At 39.3% G+C, this 22,721-nt stretch overlaps 1 protein-coding gene across 4 annotated transcripts in view; it reads right to left on the bottom strand.

The window, feature by feature from the left end:
• Nucleotides 1-22,721, bottom strand: part of USP3 (ubiquitin specific peptidase 3) — a 171,620-nt gene that overhangs the window by 61,038 nt on the left and 87,861 nt on the right. For all 4 annotated transcript variants that reach the window (XM_055537704.1, XM_055537703.1, XM_055537705.1 and 1 more), the window contains 2 exons: nt 11,767-11,827; nt 7,712-7,843 (listed from right to left, as the gene is read on the bottom strand). In XM_055537704.1, the coding sequence (XP_055393679.1) occupies nt 7,712-7,843; nt 11,767-11,827 (193 nt within the window). The remainder of the gene's footprint in view (nt 1-7,711; nt 7,844-11,766; nt 11,828-22,721) is intronic.

The following is a 22,721-nucleotide window of genomic DNA, read 5'->3' on the forward strand; positions in this document are numbered from 1 at the left end:
GGCTTCTAATGAGATTTAAAAATTAGCCACAAAACTGAGCATCCACCACCCACAACACACTTACACATGGCTGTTCTAATTAGAAATGTAAGGAAATCTAAATTAATATATGTATAGTATAAAAAATTTTTAGAAGAATGAGCTAGAGATGAAAGAAACTTTTAAAATGTCTTGCTATTCATATCTTTAATACTTTTGTTAAACCAGTATCTCAAAGTACAATATATACATAGGATGAGGTTTGACATTAATGATAATGGATATAAATTCGTATCTCATACCGTTTCGTAAACTTTTTGTCCGATTTATCAGATCTGATTGAAAGGGAAGGGGAGGGAGGAGGGAGGAGGGTTCAGGATGGGGAACACATGTATACCTGTGGTGGATTCATTTTGATATTTGGCAAAACTAATACAATTATGTCAAGTTTAAAAATAAAATAAAATTTAAAAAAAAATACACAATTGACTGAAATGAAAAAAAAAAAAAAAAAGAAAGTGAAGGGGAAACATATTAGTCTCTCAGCTGTGTCCGACTCTTTGCGACCTCCTGGACAGTAGCCTGAAAGACTCCTCTGTCCATGGAATTCTCCAGGCAAGAATATTGGAGTGGGTTGCCATTTCCTTCTCCAGGGGATCATCCCGACCCAGGGATCGAACCCAAGTCTGCTGCACTGCAGGCAGATGCTTATCCACTGAGCCACAGGCGAAGTCCTAATCACATCTGCTTAGTCTGTGTTTGTATTTAGGTAGCCAAGACTTTTATTTTGTAATGTGTTTGATGAGCTCAAAGTAGGAGTGTAGTATGTCAGCTTGCCTTTTCCTTTTTCACCAGTATTTGTGTTATTATCATTACTGTTTTCATCTTGAAGGATTTTTTCCTCGTAAAAATCTGTCCAAATGTTTATCCACTTGATGAGGGTTGATTTTTGGTAAAATAAAGTAAATCCACATAACTGGGCAGACAAAAAACACAGCAGCATACTGCACAAGGCTAATAAAAGTGAACAAGGGTGAGGCCACCACACACGCAGCTGATTCAGGACACTCTGCGTGTAGCTCACGGCAGAACCATCTAGTCCACAGACCACTGGCAGTAGGTGTATTAAAATATTTGCCAAAGATTTTTTTCAGAGTTCTGACATTTTCTTCCCATATGTTCCAGTACATTGTTTTAGAGACCAAGGCAATGGCACCCCACTCCAGGACTTTTGCCTAGAGAATCCCATGGACAGAGGAGCCTGGTAGGCTGCAGTCCATGGGGTCGCTAGAGTTGGACACAACTGAGCGACTTCACTTTCACTTTTCACTTTCATGCATTGGAGAAGGAAATGGCAACCCACTCCAGTGTCCTTGCCTGGAGAATCCCAGGGACGGGAAGCCTGGTGGGCTGCCGTCTATGGGGTCGCACAGAGTCGGACACGACTAAAGCGACGCAGCAGCAGCAGCAGCAGCAGCACTAAAAACTAGACTCCTAACATAGAGCTGGTTAGTTCTCAAATGAATATTTACTTATCGAATAAAAGCAACATATCCGCTATTCTGATTTTTCGGGATGTTGTTCACATTATGTTCGAGGATCATCATGTTCATCAGTTCCTGTCTCCAGGGAAAATTTTTGAAGGCAAAAACTTAAGGGGGAAAGGAACTGCTTGTAATGCCAAATCTTCTTCAAAAAGGATCTATAGCTTTGCTTTGGTGTCTTTCTTTAATACACTAATTCCGAGATTTAGTTTGTAATTTTTGTCCTATATTGAATGCTTTTTTGTTCGTCATTTCCATTTTTAACTAATGAAGAGAAACCTGTTAGTTTTTGTATATTTATCGTGTATCACAAAGGAGATCAGTCCTGGGTGTTCACTGGAAAGCCTGATGTTGAAGCTGAAGCTCCAATACTTTGGCCACCTGATGCCAAGAGCTGACTCATTTGAAAAGACCCTGATGCTAGGAAAGATTGCGGGCAGGAGGAGAAGGGCAGACAGAGGATGAGATGGTTGGATGGCATCACCAACTCAATGGACATGGGTTTGGGTGGACTCTGGGAGTTGGTGATGGACGGGGAGGCCTGGCATGCTGCGGTTCATGGGGTCGCAAAGAGTCAGACACAACTGAGTGACTGAATTGAACTGGCCATTTCAAAATTAATTATTAATCGCACTTGTTTTCTACTAAAGTCTCCCTGAGTTCTCTGGGCATTAAACAGTTTGAAAGCAGAAATAATTTGTTCTTCTTTTCCAAATTTATACCAATTATTTACTTATTCTGTCTTATTTCAATGACTAGAACTGCAAAAGCAATATTTAATAACAGTGGTGATGATGTAAGTAATAACTGGAAGTATTTGTCTAGTTTCTGATTTTCATGGAAACAGCTTTAGTATTTCATCTATTTGCATATGATGCTTGCTTTCTTTTAGGGGGACCATCCTATTTTAATAGTTTCCTTTTATTTCAATGTTATTAGTTTTTAAGAATCAGAAATTATTTATTTATAAATGTACTTTTGCTTCTAATAGTACAATAATCTGGGATTTCCTTTAAAAATGAATGTGTTGGCAGACTTGTGATACTGATTCAGTAATTACATATTTTTTTTGGACACATCTTCCTGGGTTAGACTGGCTTTAAGTTATACTTATTTACAACTGACATTTTCTTTTTGGAGTTTCTATAAGATTTTTGTCTTACGGTTTTGAAAGGTTCGTAATATTAGTATACTCAATGTTAAATTTTAATAGTTTGAGGCTGCACTATCTGACACAGTAGCTACCAGATACATGTTGCAATGTAAACATCATTAAAATAAAACAGAACATTCAACTCCTCAGTCCCACCAGCCACTTTTAATTGTTCAACTGCTACCATATTATATGACACAGATGTCACACCCAAAACAAAGAAAACTCTCTTTCTCAGCTTTAAAATTCTACAGCTTTTTCCATTCCTGTTGTTAGTGCTATTGAAGCTACCCAAGTCACAAGGCTCCACATCATTTTCTTGAAGTACTAACAAACTTCCCAGACCAAACCAATCTTCACTCTCGTGAAACAAGAGGGAGTCATCATACAACTGAACTGGATTTTTTTTTTTTTAAGCAACAGTAAAGAAACAAGTCCTTTAATCTACTGGCTATACAGCAATCTTTATATAGTAAGTTGTGTATAATACTAATACAAAGAAAATAAAAAACATTTATGCAAAAAGTACCCCTCAAGAAAGAGCAATGACAAATCGATCATTAAGTTTTAAATTATTTTTCATCCCTTGTGTAACAGATACCATAATGTGATGTCCAGAGCAAACTTTGACCTCCAGCTTTATTATAATGACAGATATTATAATGATAGACATAGTTACAGAGAGCAAACCACAAAACAAGCAAAGCTGATATTCCAATGACTTCATCTATTTCAAACCAAGAATAGTTAAATCCAAAGAACTCTTTTAGAAAACAAGTTTATTTTTAAATTCTCTTTTATTCAATTCTAATGTACTGCCATCAACTAAACCAATTTTGGTAAACTAGAAGAATACCTGCAGAGAAAACCCATTTCCTTTGTTAAAAGCAGACAAGTACTAGCTTATTAAGAGCCTTTTGTTTTCAGACCATGAATTAAAGTTTCTTTTTAATAAAACTTCAAAATACTGTTTTTAAATAAACAAAATTCTTCCTGTTCTCTAATCTTTACAACACTGAAAATCTGTGTCCAAAAAGTTTATAAGGATAGTCAACAAAAGATCTTCTTTTTAATCACAACTGCCTTTGAAAATGATTCAGCATCCATTTAGGCCCACAAATAAAAGCTTTACTTTTATAAGTTTTCATTAAAACTGCTATTTGTTATGGGTGTTTAAAATCTAAAATACAAGTCTTTCTTCTAGACAAGTGAATCGACTCACATTTCATAATATTTCTTTGTTTGAAAGAGTGCTTTAAAACATTAATTACTTTGCCAGGAAGGAAAAATTCCAGTAATTTAGTTTTACTATTCCTTTCATACTTCTGAATCCTCAGAAATTCAGTTTTGTGATAAGTTGGCAAGACTATGTCAGATGCCAACAATGACTTGTTCAATATTTTAAATCTATTAACTGTAAATGTCTGGTTATGAGTGATGTTGAGCATCTTTTAATGTGTTTGTTAGCTGTCTGTATGTCTTATTTGGAGAGGTGTCTGTCTGGGTCTTCTGCCCATTTTTTGATTGGGTTGTTTGTTTTTCTGATATTGAGCTACACGAGCTGCTTGTCTATTTTGAAGATTTGACAATGTTTCTTAATGAATTCTATCTAAAGTACAAGAGGAAAAAAAGTCAAATAAAAGTTCCTAAATTTAATTTTTGTGTTTTTTGTTTGATACAGTAATATGTACCACATACAGTTCCATTTGTAGTGACTAGGGGAGAGAATTTGGAGTGGGAGGAGAGGAAATATTACACACAATAATCTGAACACCTGCCCTTGTGTGAAAATCTTGAGATTTTCATTTTTACTAAAATTTTCATTTGTCTCCTAAAGAGTGGGTTTGTGTCAAACCAAAATGCTTCCTTCTGGCATTGGTTCCCCTCTTTTGAAATCATGACCCACTTTATGTTGTTCTGCTTGCTTGATGAGTGCTTCTTCTGGATGTGCTGTTTATATAGGAAGTGAAGGGACCTGCTCTGTAAGACCGTCCCTCTTGGGAAGTCAATGGAATAGCTCACATATGCTGTGATTTGGCTCTTTTTTCAGCAAAAATGTTCTGCAGCTCCTCAGTCCTCCAAGAGGATCGACAGGGTACAGCAGTACAGTTTGGTATAACCTTCTCCACTTTTGGAAAAGAGTTAACAAAATTCAAATCTTTCAAACAGCTACTGCCCACTCAGCACCAGACACCGAGTACTGTGGATGATACAAAGATCTGACATATGGTTGCTGAAGTCCCCTAGGACATTTACAAACAACTAACATGCAGCAGGAAATTACAAGTATCCCAGGGACTGTGAGCTTAGGAGATTGTATCCAGCTACGATTGGCGCTTGGGAGTGGGGGAGGGGCATGCAGACAGGTCAGTAATAAGTTCATAAAGGATATGCAAAAACAGGACAGGGCAGGGACTCACGGAAAGGGGAAAGAAACGATAGAAGAACTGCAGACCTCAGAGCGGGTTTCAAGTTCTTCAGAGGACAGACCACATGGAAAAGGAGCCTTAACATTAGCTACAGTCAAAATAATAACTAATAATCAAATAGGTTAAACCTATTTGTATTCACCAATATTTTATCTCTGAAGTAAACCAATCAGTCTAACCACAAGAAACGTATATACAAGGAAAATCTACAAACTGAAGCAAAATTACTAAGGTGCACTGGAAAATACACACACGTACACACACACCCCCCCCCCAATACAGAAAAAGAAATCCTTTTTTGTTTCTTAATTATTGAGAGGTGTGGGAGAAATGTTGAACTACAGCTCCACCAGCTTACCACTATCACAGATTCCTTTTAGGCTGTCAGTATAAAACTGCAGGATGATTCCCTAGCATTTTGTTCTAAACCCACAAATGAGACGGTTATGTGACCAGCTGCAGCTCCCTTCCTGCATTTCAGAAGCTCTGGGTACCCACACACTTGCGGCTCTGTATTACCTCACACAAAATACTGGCAGTTGGCCAAGAAGCCCCCACCATGGTGTATATTCCCCAAGGTTCAAGATCCACCACTTAATTCCAATTCAGCCATGAAATGACTTGTACTTTAGTATCCTATACCAAATGAAAGCAAATTAAATTCCAGTCCAAGTTAATAAAGGTATTCCCCCAAAATGCAATATACAAAGATGTTAAAGTACATAGTCTATTATTTTTAAAGAGACCTACAAATATAATTCTACTCCATTAAGAAAAGTCTAAGACAATTCTTTAAATTTCTTCACGAGTTACTATTCCTTCATCATCTTACCAATAGCAACAAAACCCACTGTACACAGAGATCCAACTGTATTTCCAAACTTCCCCATTAAGCATCTCATGCACATTGCTAACTAAATATCAAGAAGAATGAATGTTCTCAACATCTGGTGCAACAGACTGACACAACCTACAATGACGACTTAGCGACAGATACCTCCAGAATGATCTTAATTCCTGCCACTGAAGGAGAAATACTTACAACTTTACAGAAACACACAGTGCTGTCAGTTAGATGGCTGTGTCATTCTAGTATATAAGTGTCCTGAGGGAAAGGGGGAAAATCTAATGAAAATACTTTTAACACCTTGGCTAATGCTTAATTTTTGTAGGAAGGAGTGTTTCATGGCATTAAACAACAATAAACTAGGTTCAGAAAATCTTCACAAGGTTTTCACTTTTACTGATGTTTTCGCCTGCCTCTAGCTTGTCTCTCAGGTCTGGACATCGCCCCCACAAAGGATCACTGAAACAGTAGTGATCTGGAGGACTAAATCTTAATATGGTTTATTCAGCAGCCACAGCATTGTAACCGTAAACTTGTAAAAATGTAAACTTGGGAAGCCACTGACCCTTTCCCCCTGCCTTTTGATGGACACCTTTCTACAATACAACAGTCAACCAATGATACAGAAAGCATACAACTTCAGCAGAGAGTGTGAATCAAAAGCAGTATTTGGACCTTAACCCCCCATTGCTGCCCAGTATTGCCTTCATGTATTGTTTTTGCCACACAGCATTCGAGGGCTGTATGGCCAAAACCAAAACCAAAGGGCTCCTTTCAATGTCAAAACCTTTCAAATTCAGTAAAATGATTAAAAACAATAAAGACTTATTCACAACTTACTAGTCAAGGAAAGAGATTTGCTTCACACCAAAGTGAAACTGTAAAATACACTGACTCTCTGAGCATACCAAATAGATGTGGATTGTTAAATATCACTTGTAATCTAAATAACCTGTTCTAAGTAGTCAGAAAAATTCCCACTTTACTGTCATTTATATGAAACAGACATGCATAGTGTATCACAAAGAGAGAATGAGGCCTCCAATATCCTTTTACAGGATGTGATACTTCAAAAAAAAAAAAAAAAAAAAATTAGCCTGAAGGACTTCCCTGGTGGTCCAGTGGTTAAGAATCTGCCTACCTATGCTGGGGACTCGGGTTCGATCCCTGATTGGAGAACCAAGACCCCACATGCTGCAGGGCAACTAAGCCCGATTCAGCCAAATACATAAAAAGAAAAAATAATTTAAAAAGGAATTAGCCTGAAAGACTACACGCAAAGTTCTTAACATCTACCTACAGAGAAGAGGAGGAGAGTGGAACTGTGTTTGGACAGGAGAGACTGTCAAAACAATTTTTTAAACAAAGAAGTGAAGATTTTAAGATTATGTAACAAGATGTAAACTGGAACAGTAGGAACATGGATTTCTATCATGTTATTCTTTAATTAAAAACAAAACAAGAAAAAGAAAAGAAATCATAATGAACAACAATAGTTACCTTTCATTTCCCTAAAGCTTAGTGGGATGGGAAGAGGCAGCCAAGAAGTGGAAAGGGCCGTGCAAGCTTACATCTGAATGACTAAGGACAGGCAGTCCTGACAGCCCCAGCCCTCTGTGCATCTCCACAGGTCCAGAGGGCAGTGATGGCAGCCCCCACTGGCTTAGAGACTAGGGGAGGGGAAAGAGTCAGGAAGACAAGCAAACACTTGTACACACACAGCAAAGGAATATCATTTTCAGAAAATATCAAGACTTACCAGTATGTACTGTAGCTACTGCAATCCATACACACCGTGTGCTGTGCTTTTTCTTGCTTTTCTGATTTCTTATGGTTGGTTAAGGGTATTTGTGCATCTTCATAATGTTTTTTTGCATGGCCATTCACATACCTTCCAAAAATCAAATGAAAATATATTTTAATCTAAATACTGCTTTGGAAGTTAAAGTAGCAGGAGATGATAATAAAATTAGATGGTAATCAAATAAGAATGAGAAAGAATTCCTCCTAATAAAGTACATTCAATCCTATAAGAGCATTCATCACTTGGTGATTTATTAAGCTGAGTTCTTAAAACATGCTCCTTTTTTGCAAACATACAATCAACTTTTAATTATACACAAGACTAGGGTCAGGCAAGAAAAGGCGCTATCTATTTAAATCAGTTTTAATACCACCTATCAACTCCTTTGCTGATTCTTTTGCTAGCCTTTTCCTTTTTTAAGCTTTTCTCAGGCTGCTAGCCCCCAACTCAGGCTATTATCAAAGACAAGCTTTGTAAACTGATTTATTCAATCACTGCCCACAGGGCCACAAGCTCTGCTTGGGTTTCTGCTTAATATAAAACATGCGAGTCAGACATGGAAACAGGATAATCTCCCATCTCTTTCTCATCAATATGGCTTCAGATCTTTTATTTGAATGCCTGAATAATCACTCCACTAACATGGAAATAGGGCTTGTTTAAAAGATATCCTAACAAAACACAAATCATCTCAAGCTTATATAAACTGTTATTTCTTACTACATGGACAAAGATAATCAAAGGTTGACTATAGTCATAAAAATTTTCTAACACTTTCCAACTCAGATTTAATCAATCATTTTATCACAAAAAGCAAAATGAAATTTAAATAAAGTTTCATCTATACCTTCGCCTAAACACTGTACAATATAATGCCATAACTGACTACTACTTAAAGACCTTCATAAAGCAAAAACTTTCCAGTTACTAGCAAACAGCCAGTTTATAGAAGGTAAGGCCTAAATGTAAACTAAGAAGAGTCAAAACAAATGTTGCTTACGTAGTACCAAAATCTGCTCAGAGAGTTAAGGTGACATTTTTCTCATAAGGTTCCTTAATTGTACAGGAACAACACTTACCTTGGAGAAAGTAGGATAGTTTGTGGTAAGCAGGATAGTTTTTGGTAAGTAGGGAGGATCACGGGCTTCCCTGGTGGCTCAGACAGTAAACAATCTGCCTGCAAAGTCGGAGACCTGGGTTTGATTTCTGGGTTGGGAAGATCCCCTAGAGGAGGGCATGGCAACCCACTCCTGTATTCTTTCCTGGAGAATCCCATGGACAGGGGAGCCTGGTGGGCCACAGTCCATGGGGTTACAAAGAGCCAGACATGACTGAGCGACTAAGTACAGCAGAGGGAGGATCAACTAGCAAGCCCAGCCTCTCTACCCGAGGAAAACTAGAGGCATCAGAGGCACTACTAATGTCAGAATGTGATCATGTTTCCTCCCGTTTTTTTTCACTATAATAAACATAATGAAGACTTGTGTGTAGGGTCTTCTGTTCACAAAAGTGGACTAAAATGAATTTTAAAATATAAATAATGATTAAGAGTATAAATTCAAAAATTAGACAGCCTAGGTTTAAAAGTAGGCTTTGTCACATGCTGGTCTGGTAAGCTTGGGTGAGGTACTTCACTTCTCTACTTCTGTTTCTCATGTATAAAACTGAGATAATAGTACTTATACCCTATGGGCTGTTAGGTGATTATTATTATAATCCATGGCTCAGAATGCACGCATGCATGAATGGATGAACGAATGAATGAATGTCAGTTTTATTTTACTCGCATTTTCCTTTATATGCTTAATTACTATCCATTCAGAATCTCAGTAACATAACTCTTAGAAACATTAAACATACTTCGAGATAACACACTGGACAGATCAGAAAACATCCAATATTTAACTAAAAGATAACTTCCAAGGAATCCTATAGGTTCAATATCTAATCAGCTCAATAGCCTATGCTTACATGTTTTTTACTGTGTCATGAAAAACAACAGTAATATTTATGAGTACCCTCAGAATCCCATAAAAGTCAATATGGAACAATGATAAAGGCATTACCACTTTCAAGTCTTTGAAAACTGATAATCTGGACAGAGTATATAGTTTTTTACTAACCATACTGTAGCCTCTAAATGTACTAGATGTTTTCATGGTTGCTATAATAAATTTCAGTGATAAAGTAAGAAGTGTATTAAAGATGACATTAAGATTAGCAATGTTTTGGCTAATATTCAAATATATATCAGAAGTTAACAGTCATGTATAAACTAACATAACAATAAACATTTCCCTCATCCAGTTTTAGATTTTAACCAGATAATTTGGTCCAAAAAAGGAGAAGTGTCATTATACAACATCACAGACTTTTTAACAATACAAAAACTGGAAATATAACTTAAATGGTATGGTGTAATAATGGCCAATAAGATATATAACTCAAATATGCTACTGATAAACTATATTTCCTAGTTGAAAGAATATTCAGTTTAAGACTCCCCTATAGACAGGAGATCTAAATTACTAAAAAAAATCAGAATTCTTGGCAGTCAACACCCAGGATTACATGATAAAAGAAAAACAGCCAATCAACTGTATAAAATGAAGATTCAAATGCAAGGTACTCTCATTATCTATGTAATCTACTTAATCATATTTCTCTGAAACTATGTCAAATTTCTAAACCTAAGATTGATTGCAATTGGAAACATACTACCTACAGAGCCTAGAAAATTTTCCATTTATCTTCTAATACTTAGAGAACTATGTGTTGCTTGCTATTAAGAACCTTAATCTCTCCAATTTTTGAGAGTCTGTCAGGTCTTTTTCTGACACATGCCCTTCCAGATTTTGGTTGCAGAGCACCAGGAGACAACTGGAGGGCAGAACTACATAGATGTTATTGCATCATAATTCTCACCTCTCAAAACCTAAGAGAGGAATCTGTCTCTTCTAGTGCAGAATTTAAATGCTTCTGCTTTTCTTTCTTTCTTTTTTTTTTTTAAATGTTATCTGTACAAAGTATTTTCAGGTTCCCCAAATCCTAGAGATTTCAAAATCACAACAACCACAATTAAGATATGCAGTTAACATTTTCCAAAAGCACTCTTAAGTGTACATGGAAAAAAAAATACTCAATTCCAGGACTGAAAATATGAAAAATCAAACGTTAACTGAATGAAGATGCTCGGTTCACGCATGTGTTTACAAATAATAATGGGGAAGCCACCCAAATAAACACAATATAAATTTCAGACTGTAGGACTTAGTATGATTTCCCATCCCCTTGCTGCTAAGCTACTAACTTCTGAAGTAAATTCAAAGCAGATTTTCTAAGCTAAAAGAGCCTTAGAAATAAAGTGCCTACTACCCGGCAGACCAAGTCTGATACTTATTTGAGTTTGTGTAAGAAGAAAGAGTTACTAAAGTAGTTGATATTTAAGTAACATCATTTTGAAGCCAAGAACTAGGAGGACATGCTTAGGTTTGAACCGGGTTTGGAAGTGTTAAGTCCCTAGAAAGCAAAAATGTCTTAATGGAACAGTGAAATATTTGGTACATCTTAAACACCATTAATAATGAACTTCACAGTGAGACCATTTTCAAGGGAATTCTTTATCTGTTTTGTTTTCAGAAGAATGATATGGTATCTTGGATTTGATTCAAAGGTCAGTAAAGGTAGGGATGAGGTAGGTAACAGGTGAAAAAAAACTGGCCACATGTCAATCAAATATTACTAGTAGGTTGTCTTGATCATCAAATTAATTCTTCTGAGTATCAACAGAAGGGGGTCCGCCCCCTCCCCAGCCTCTAGAGTTTCCTCAGTTCCACCGCTGAACAAAGGGATTCTGTTAGGAGAGGGAAGCCCTACAGAGAAGTATGTACACACCATGATTAAACAATGGTGCTAAATAAATCCAAATAAATAAAACTTTGACCAAAGCTTAAAGGAAAACTGAAAATAAGCCAGTTGGGTAGTTAAGTAATAAGAAGTATGTCACCTACCTTCCACAGTGGACACCTGAACAAGTCAGACAGACCCAGGGGCTTTTGTTGGACCGGCACACTGATAAAAGAAAAACACACAATACACCAGTTGTGTCATTTATTTCCCAGTTTCTCCCCTAATCTGTAATACCACATCCTGTGATTAAGTTATAAATTCCATGGCTGCTTAGGTGCACGGAGGCCACAAATCCCCGCTTTGTGAGTGCATTTACACAGAATGGCTGCCTAATTACAGTTACATGGCAAGGAATCCCAACATGTGTCCACAGCAGCTGCTCACAGTCACTGTTGACTCGACTCAAACGGTGTAACCACAAGTTAAACACATTTCTCCTTCATTACTTAGTCCTTTCTGCCATAGTCTCTGACAAGTTAAGGACAATCTGTTGCCTCATTAAAAATATTTTTTAAGTCTAATTCTTTAAATCACATGTCTTTACCATACAGATCATAAGCTACTATAAATGACAACACTTTCAGTTTATTTAGTGAGAGGCAAAGCCTGAGGATACAATTCGGAAGACTAAGCCCCATTCTTCCCAAATTAATGCCTCAGTTGCATTAAATATAATTCTAAAATTATAAATGCATGTAATTCTTGCTGAGGGTATAATCAGGATATTAATTACTTTGAGTATTTATTATAGGGATGAGGTAGGCAAACAGGGTATGAAAACTTTTAAAATATCGATTACAATTTTGCTTGCTGTTTACTTATTCAATTTTTTTAAGCCCTATAAACATAACAGTGATTTTAAAAGGGAAGGGATATAAGAATCACCTGAAAACAACTTTTTCAAAATACACATGTTCTCTGGGCAGAAACATCTACACTGAGGTGCAGACAGAAGGACCAAAGAACATGTCTATTTTGAGGAAGGTAACTTCCCAGGTGACTCCCTGAGACAACTACTTGAGAACCACTAGGTAGCCTCCTAGGGGCATGAGACGGACAGCACAACCAACACTCAGGATTATAATAAATCAACAGCCTGGCACACAGTACACACTCAATAAACACTTGTTGAAGCGAAATTCAAATGTCTTAGTTCAAGATACTAAGCTCTTCCAAGATCTGATCCCTACTATATCAGTCTTGCCTAATCAATATGTCACAATCAGCCTTTCTTATTGCTAAGAAAAATTAGCCAACACTGGAAACAAAGTGACTCAGCTAAAGCTGAAACTCCAGTACTTTGGCCACCTCATGAGAAGAGTTGACTCATTGGAAAAGACTCTGATGCTGGGAGGGATTGAGGGCAGGAGGAGAAGGGGACGGACGACAGAGGATGAAATGGCTGGATGGCATCACTGACTCGATGGACGTGAGTCTGAGTGAATTCCGGGAGTTGGTGATGGACAGGGAGGCCTGGCGTGCTGCGATTCATGGGGTCGCGAAGAGTCGGACACGACTGAGAGACTGAACTGAACTGATGACCATGTATAGGCCACCTCATGCGAAGAGCTGACTAATCACTGGAAAAGACCCTGATGCTGGGAGGGATTGAGGGCAGGAGGAGAAGGGGACGGACGACAGAGGATGAAATGGCTGGATGGCATCACTGACTCGATGGACGTGAGTCTAAGTGAACTCCGGGAGTTGGTGATGGACAGGGAGGCCTGGCGTGCTGCGATTCATGGGGTCGCAAAGAGTCGGACACGACTGAGCGACTGAACTGAACTGAACTGACTGAAGAACTATAAGTCCTTTCAGTGTATAACGAAACACATTATATTGATACAATGAATATCCCAAAGATATTTAATTATAATACCATTGTGTGACCTGCTGTTTACTACTGATTAGGACTCAAATTCCATGAAGTTACAGGTAAAGTTGTAGGATTTTATTTGGTAGAGATAATATCTGTCCAGCATACTCCGAGGGCTGTGGTTTTACTACCCTGCAGGACATTAATTGATTTTATATCTAACCTAGCAATTTACTTCAACATTCATTCTTCGGTGTCTGCATTCACTCAATCCCTCAAATGCTCTTGGAACCAGCTTTACCATCCCACTGGTTCCCTCATTAATGAGTTAAATAAGCCTTTGACATACGTTCATTTTATATTTGTGTAGGAGGGGAGGAAAGGGCAAGGAGGAATAGGGGAGTACAATCATATGCTGCCCAAGGGACTGCCTGTCTGCCCAGCACAGGGCTCTAACTATTCATGCGTTAGAAAGTTTGTGCATGCACGCATGCTCAGTAGTGTCCAACTACACCCCATGGACTGTACCCTACCAGGCTTCTCTGTCCATGGAAATTTCTAGGCTAGAATAATGGAGTGGGTTGCCATTTCCTACTCCAGGGGATCTTCCCCATCCAGGGATCGAACTAGAGTGTCCTGCATTGGCAAGTGGATTCTTCAACTCAAACCAGCTGGGAAGCCCATAAGAAAGCTTTCAGTGGTAAAAATCTCCTTCCAGTTAGTTAGCCAAGGGCTTTACCTTTCCTTATTGCATTATATCAACTGCTAAGGGCCATCCTGAAGGCATTTTAGTTTTTTACTCAGTTGGGTCCAAGTTTGTTATATGTGCATATAAGTCACATGACAAAGACTAATAAGAAGAATGCCAAACTGCTAGCACTTATTTCACGCAGGTACATGCGAAGACCACTGTGAGGCAGTCTCGGCTTTGGGCTTTTTATGTGTACACACCCCTGTGGCATCTGATTTATATCAATAAAAACACGACAGTCTTATAGTTTGAAAAGAAGACCTAGAAAGTATATTTTTAAAAAGAAAAATAAATTAGGACACCATTTACTTGAAACAGATAATCCTGGTCTGAGATACAATTTGAAGGATTAAAAAACTACAAATATTATCTGGTTGTATTCCTCCACAAATCTGTTTCTTTTAGTAAAGACTAAGAAATATTGTGATTGCAGCCATGAAATTAAAAGACGCTTACTCCTTGGAAGGAAAGTTATGACCAACCTAGATAGCATATTCAAAAGCAGAGACATTACTTTGCCAACAAAGGTTCGTCTAGTCAAGGCTATGGTTTTTCCTGTGGTCATGTATGGATGTGAGAGTTGGACTGTGAAGAAAGCTGAGCGCCAAAGAATTGATGCTTTTGAACTGTGGTGTTGGAGAAGACTCCTGAGAGTCCCTTGGACTGCAAGGAGATCCAACCAGTCCATTCTAAAGGAGATCAGCCCTGGGATTTCTTTGGAAGGAATGATGCTAAAGCTGAAACTCCAGTACTTTGGCCACCTCATGCGAAGAGTTGACTCATTGGAAAAGACTCTGATGCTGGGAGGGATTGGGGGCAAGAGAAGGGGACGACAGAGGATGAGATGGCTGGATGGCATCACTGACTCGATAGATGTAAGTCTGGGTGAACTCCGGGAGTTGGTGATGGACAGGGAGGCCTGGCGTGCTGTGGTTCATGGGGTCGCAAAGAGTCAGACACGACTGAGCAACTGAACTGAACTGAAGAAATATTGTATTCAGTCTGGAAAAAAAGTTTAATATGATCCTGAAATAAGTAATTATAATAGTAAGTTGTTTTGTTTTTTAAGACTTGTTTTAGGTGGGCCATTTTTAAAGTCGTTGTTGTATTTGTTACATGTTTCTGTTTTATGTTTTTTGGGGCTTTCACCACTAGGCATGTAGGATATTAGTTCCCCAACCAGGGACTGAACCCACGCTGGCTGCATTAGAGGGCAAAGTGTAACCACTGGACCTGCAGGGAAGTCCTCAGGCCCCAAGTTTTTAACCATTAGAGGGTTTTGCTTTTTGAACTATGGGAAGATTATTTTTGCCCCTCTTTTGAATCAGGAAAAGAAAACCTAGAACAAAATCACTGTTCTGTTCCCTACCAAGTGTTCATCCCCTTCCCCGACCCCGATGGTTGTAAAGTATGTGTATGGACAAAAAATACACACAATACTGTGATCTAATTTTTCTACTCAGTATAGTAAATACATTTCTTCATGTTGCTAAACTAAAACATGCGTGCATGCTCAGTCACTACGTTGTATCTGACTCTTTTGTGATCCCATGGACTGCAGCCTTCTAGGCTCCTCTGTCCATGCAATTTTCCAGGCAAGAATACTGGAGTGGGTTGCCATTTCCTACTCCACGGGATCTTCCCAACTCAGGGATTGAACCCACATCTCCTGCATTGGCAGGCAGATTCTTTAGCCACCAGGGATGCCCACTAAATTAAAAGAGTGTACTCTCATCTTATAAAATCTCAGTTACCTCATAAAGTTTTAATTCCTTAGTTTTAAATTTTAGAAAATATGCCCTAAGGCTGAGGGAAGGAAGAATAGGGAAGAAACCGCCTAACAGGTGTAGGGGGTGATGAAATGTCTTGGAACAAGATGGAGACGATCGCTGTGGATGCACTGGATACGCTGCGTTTAGCTGCTTATTTCAGAATGGATGATTTGGGGGCCCCCGGGGGCCGCAGGCTGGGGCTCGGCACCTCACTGTCGAGAGCACAGGTGCAACCCTGGTTGGAGAACTAAGATCGCACAGCTGCACGACTTGGCAGTAAATAAATTTAAAAAAAATTTTTAAGGTTAATTTTATGTTATATGAATTATACCTCAGTTAAATAAATAAATAGGTGCTTAAGACGGGGATAAGGAGAGAGAATAAAAGGAAGTAAAATAGCGCTGACATTCCAAAACACAAGAAACAAGTGAGTGTGTCTCTTACTAAATCTCCAAAAAAGACCTCATTTTCTAAATTAAGAAACCAAATTTCTTCTGTCACAAATATTTACAATAAGAAAGTTAAGATTTAATGTGTGATAGGACATTTGGTCTTGGCTATTTAAAGGACAGTACTCTCTGAGTGTGTGATACTTTCACAACAGAAGACCATCTGAAGGCTAGAAAACTACAGAGAATAGGGTTATTATGAAGCCATTTATTACACTGCTTTGGTGAATATTCACTCTGTTTAAATATCCCTTATCCAAATTATGAAACCTTTAATGTACCCAGGAAAATTATAAAATAGAAGAAAAAATGCTGGCTTTAAGTTAAACCCTCAATTATTGCTACAAATAGAACAGGTCATAACATGAGTAAAAGACTACTACAAATAATCTTAAAATCATTCTAATCATCTTAAGGGGACTTATCTTATTATAAAAGGTAGTCTCAGTTTACAGACAGATAGGTTTCAGATTTATCTGTAGGATGAACACGTTTCCTGTGGAAACTGCATTAAAGGTTTGCAGGCTATTCTATAAAACTCTATAAGAACCACTGCTTGTTGTTGCTAACTCACTTCAGTCATGTCCGACTCTGCGTGACCCCTGAGACGGCAGCCCACCAGGCTCCCCCATCCCTGGGATTCTCCAAGCAAGAACACTGGAGTGGGTTGCCAATGCCTTCTCCAATGCATGAAAGTGAAAAGTGAAAGTGAAGTCACTCAGTTGTGTCTGACTCTTAGCGACCCCATGGACTGCAGCCCACCAGGCTCATCCATCCATAGGATTTTCCAGTCAAGAGTACTGGAGTGGGGTGCCATTGCCTTCTCCATAGTGACCCCATGGATTGCAGCCTAACAGGCTCCTCTGTCCATGGGATTTTCCAAGCAAGAGTACTGGAGTGGGGTGCCATTGCCTTCTCCAATAAGAACCATTACAAAACTGAAATACTATTATTGTGTGTGTGTATATAAAATAAAACCATACACAGTCAATAAAAATGTTTTTAAGCTATAAACTATTCAGCAAAACATAAAAATATTAAACAAAGGTTTTTATTTTTTAAATGGTAAATGCTGGTACTTAAGAGAAAGCAGGTGATAAGGATGGAAACTTATAGAAGTTCAGAATGATAAGCCATAACTGAGAACTCATAAAGGCTCTTTTTATTAGGCCTAATTACACTTCAGGGTGATGTCAGGGCAAGGAAGCCATGCAGTGTATTTCTCACACTGTTATGCGTGGCCACAGGAGGGTCACTGGATCTCATAAACACAGTCTGGTCTTCTTTCACTCAGGTTATGAAATGTCCTCAGAGTTACTCTGCTCCAGCAATCTGTCCCGTATGCCGAGACTCTCACGGCCCCAAGCCGAGGTCTCCTCTCTCAGCTCCTGGGCATCTCAGCCTGGGGGACAGACTCTGTCTAGTTCCCCTCACTCTCTTCCTGCTGCTGTGGCCTCAGGACCCTGCCCTGTTCTCATCCTCAGCCACAAGCTCTGTAAGTTGGCAGAAGCACCCCTCTGAAGGGGGTAGAGGCTCTGATCCTCTCCTGAGCTAGGGCCATTCCGCACAAGGTAGAAGCTTTGACACAGGCTGGGCAGGCAAGCGAGGTAGAGGAGCCCCAGGTTCTAAAACATGCTCAGATTCATGGATTCTTGCTCAAGCCCCCAAAGCTTTAACTCTCTGGAAATCCAGAAGTGACAACTGATGGTGGGAAGGCATCCAAGTGATCTACAAACCAAAGTGGTTTTACTCCCTACTATTCCTATGAAAGGAATACTGGTGGCTCGGCAGTAAAGATTCCGCCTGCCAATGCAGGAGACAGGAGCTCGACCCCAGGGTTGGGAAGATCTCCTGGAGGAGGAAATGGCAACCTACTCCAGTATTCTTGCCTGGCAAATCCCATGGACAGAGGAGCCTGGCAGGCTACAGTCTATGGGGTCGTAAAAGATTTGGACATGACTTAGCGACTAAAGAACAACGTTCCTATGAAGGGAAGACTGATCTGCTCCTTTACCAAGAGACGAAGAAAGGCAGAAAACTAGGGAGTTCTGTGCTCAAAGAGGCCTATTTACACACGAATACTTTTAGGTTGTATCAGAAGACAAACAGCATCCACACTGAATATAAATTTCTTCCCACTGATTTTCCTCAATATCCTTAGTATCCACTACATAGAATCTAGTAGGATAGAGTACATTTGATATTCGAGCCCCATTAACAATTCTCCTGGAATCCTAATTTTTTAATAAAACAGCATGCACTAGAGCTACGACACAACTTGGTCACCGTCTCTGCACGCAAGAATAGTCCAAGCACACAGCACTACGGGCAAGCAGTTCACAGTGCGTCCACCATTCAGCAGCTGCTTCAGCTGGCAGAGAGGCTCTTACGCGTCTCGAGAGTTCACAAACGTGAGGATGACCAGGGCTCTAGTCCTGGCCCTACCATTACTCCTTAAAGAATTGAGAACATCACTGCTGTGCTGGGTCTGTTTCTTCACTGTAAAATGAAAACTGGGTGATAAGCATGTCCCCTCTAAGTGTAAAATTATTCAAAGAAGATAAAGCCAAAAATAGATGAAATAATATCATTCTGTATAGATAAAATTCTTCCACTCTCCTAATTTTTTTAAAAGGCTTAATAAAAAGATTAATTGCTAATGTAGTATAATTTTCTAAATCAACACTCTTCAGCTTTTTTTTCCCCCCCTGCTCCACAATCCCTGAGAGGCAAATATTCTCAGCACATTGCCCGTCAGTAACAGCAGAGTCGCTGCTGTGGAGTCACTGTTCAAAACCACTGGAGACAAAGGTGCTGCTCCAACAGTGAAACTCAGATCACCACCCCCTCCACCCAACAACACGCAGAGTTTTTTAAGTGCACCCCTCTAAAAAATAAGCAACCCAGAAGGAAATATTCGTAACTTATGTTTTTTTTTAGAGTCAAGTTCATTTTTATCTATTTAATATTCAAATGGCATGTACTATGTGCCAGGCACTACTGCACTTTACCATGCCACTTTATAAACAGTCCTTCATTTAATCCTCTACAGTCCAAAGACGTGTGTGCTATGACTTGGCCTGTTTTATAGATAAGGAAGACGTGGCATATGACGGAGAAGTTATATACCTTGCTACATTAGTAAGGGACAGAACTGGAACTCAACTCAATGATTGAAGGCATGGACTGCTGCAAAGCAGACGACCAGCAGGTTGTTATTTTTGCTTCAAAAAGATTCCATACTATGTGTTCCTGTGTTATATACCTGTATATAAACTGTTTGACATCTAGAAGGATATATAGTAACTTAACAGTCATGTAAAAAGAATGGGATGGGGGACTGCAGCCACGTAGCCCTACTTTCAACTATGCTGTCTGAATTTTGTCATAAAGCATTACTTATTTTACAACAAAAATTAAATTTAAATGTCTTAAATTTGAAGATACTGGTATTATAAAACTGTCCTAATGAAAGACTTATTCTAAATTATTAAGCATGAGTGGTAAGTGAAAACAAAACCCAATATTACAACTCTATGGGTCTGAAAACACACCAATGAGAAAACATTTGCAGCTGTTACTCAAAACACACACACATACACAAATACTCCATAAAAGTATCAACAGTAGTGTTACTCCTCTTGAAATCGAAGGATAGGGCAGAATTATCATAAGAAATTCTATAAATATTCCAGTATATATACAAGTAGAAATATACTCCAGGACTGACCCAGTTTACCCTCCAACTGATATATTTTTAGATGCGCTGTTGTTGTTCAGTCTCTCAGAGAGCAAGACATACAATCTTTATACCATAAATGCTCTCTGAACCATATACTCACAAGCCTATTCTATGCTAAAATTTCTGAAGTCTACCTTTAATTTGAATTCTCTGAAATTACTGGGGTAAGGAGTGAGTGGTAAAGTCACATGGATAAAGCAGGAAACTGGCTGTAAGGTAGTCCCCACAAGAAGAAATCCAGCTACACTAAGCAACCGCCAAAGTGCCAAAGCAGCCAAAATCACTGTCTGTGTTCTCACTCCCACCCTGATACTGCTGCCCATTCTGAGAGTGGGCACCGGGTTCCCAGGGAACAGGAGAATTCCCCTATATAGCAACAGGCAGTGCCCAGGGCTAAAGAAGTGAGCCAACACTGGAGGAGGAGGAGACCAAGCATAAGCACCCAATCCAAAGTGCTCAGAGCAGCAGGCTCACAGTAGATGATGGGACGGAGGGTTCAGGGCCAAGGCAGCGACAGCAGTTAAGAAGTTAAGTTTATCTTGGTTGCCTTTTCACCTTCCCCCTCTTGCAGCTCTCTCTTCCTCAGTTCCATTCTTATTCAAGGCTGGCAATCATTTAATCTCTCCTGAATCATTAGATAAGTAAATTGCTTTCTGGTAAAGTCATAGTTCAGTATTTCTTATAGCCATTCTTTTCCTTCTGTTTAGTGGCCCTATGAAAGATGAAAGATAACCACAAATTCTTGAATGTTCCTCCCACTGAGAGGCAGGTCTATGTCCTCTTTCCTTGAATCTGGGCAGGCTCTGTCAGTGCCCTGACCAACTGAATACGGCAGAAGGGACCAGGTGTCAGTTTGCAGGTCTCAGTTTTAAGAAATTGACAGTTTTCTCTTTTTATTGCTTGGAATGCTTGCTCTTGGGGTGGCCGGCCACCATGGAAGAAGCCTAAGCACCCTGTAAGAAACACAATATGAGAAAGCGAAAGAACGTAGAGAGACCTTGCAAAATATGACACCTTAGTGTGTGTTGGGGACAGGGGTGCAGAAACAGAGACCAGGAGCACAGAGGCTTGTGACAGGTGAGTTAAAAAGCCACCAAGGAAGTGGATGCTCCAGTTTAAGGAACTCCAGCTGGTTCTTCCTGAATGCCTGACCTACAAGATCATAAGCAAAATGAGATGATTGTTTTAAGCACTAAGATGACAGCATCCACCAAACGACTCACAGGAATGAGTGACACTGCCGTTTAGTAGAGGTGAGGATGAGACCCTTCACGAGGCTCTATCCCGTAGGAATCAAAACCATCCAAAGACTAGACGATACCCTCTGCAACAGAGGTGGTAAGACAGTAAAACACTGTAGTCCATCATCAACTGAGCTGCCATCATCACTCAGGACTGGCTCTCTCTGTATCCTGTCAATGTTTTAAATCTGGATGTGCTGTCTTGAGCATAAGATGACAACCTAATTCTTGGGCAGAATATCACATAGTAAAAAATGACCTTCAAGAATCTCCAAACCGCTATTCCCATAGCAACCCCAAATTCTTGATGAAGATTCTTAAGAAAATGTCATTGGCACTTGCAGGAATTCCTTTTCTCTTCATTAAAAGCTACAGAGCCTTATCCTTCATTCCTTTTGCCTCTCTGGATTATGTTCCCTAATAAACATTCTGGGAAACCTCACATTTTATTTAAGGTTGGATTTGAAAACCTAATTGAATAATTATGAGTCGAGAATATCCTCCTCCATTTTTGTTTCCAGTTCTCTCTTCACCCTAAGAGTGCTGACTTATTCCTCAGCCAGCCTAACTTGATTCCCATCACACCCATCAGCAATGTCTGATCCCAGCCTTTGTAGCTGGGGTCAAGAGCCCACATCCTAACCAGACTCCCAAGATTTCTGAGGAAGTACTTTGACTTTTCTCTTAAAGATCTCAACAAAGTGTATGGGATTTTGGGGTTTTGGTTTGTTTTCAGTACAACTGCTTTACAACGTCATCTTAGCTTTTGCTGTACAACAAAGTGCATCAGCTATATGAATACATACATACATACATATATATATATATATATATATATATATATATATATATATATATATATATATATACACACACTCCCTCCCTCCCACACATCCCCCAACCCACCCACCTAGGTCATCACAGAGCCCCGAGCCGAGCCTCCTATGCTTTATAACAGTAGCTTCCCACTACCTACTTTACACATGGTAGTGTAGATATGTCAAGCCTCATCTCCTCATTTGTCCCATTCTCCTCTTGCCCTGTCAGCCAGCGGAAGGAAGTAGGGGAAGGACTCTGCTCCACATCATTTTGGTTGAACTAGGCAGAGGCCTTGATCTCCTGGCTTTGACCTTAAACCCTGTCAAAAGAATTCCTTTCTGCTTTAATACAAAAATGTACCAAAGTGACTTGGTTACCCTTAGGAATGCGACTATTACTCTGTAGACTCAAAAGGAACATGTCAGAGGCAGGCATGGGCTCCAGAACCCACGTAAGTCTTCTGTTC

The sequence above is a fragment of the Bubalus kerabau genome, chromosome 10 (genome assembly GCF_029407905.1).
Source record: "Bubalus kerabau isolate K-KA32 ecotype Philippines breed swamp buffalo chromosome 10, PCC_UOA_SB_1v2, whole genome shotgun sequence".
In the NCBI taxonomy this organism is placed as follows: Eukaryota; Metazoa; Chordata; class Mammalia; order Artiodactyla; family Bovidae; genus Bubalus; species Bubalus kerabau.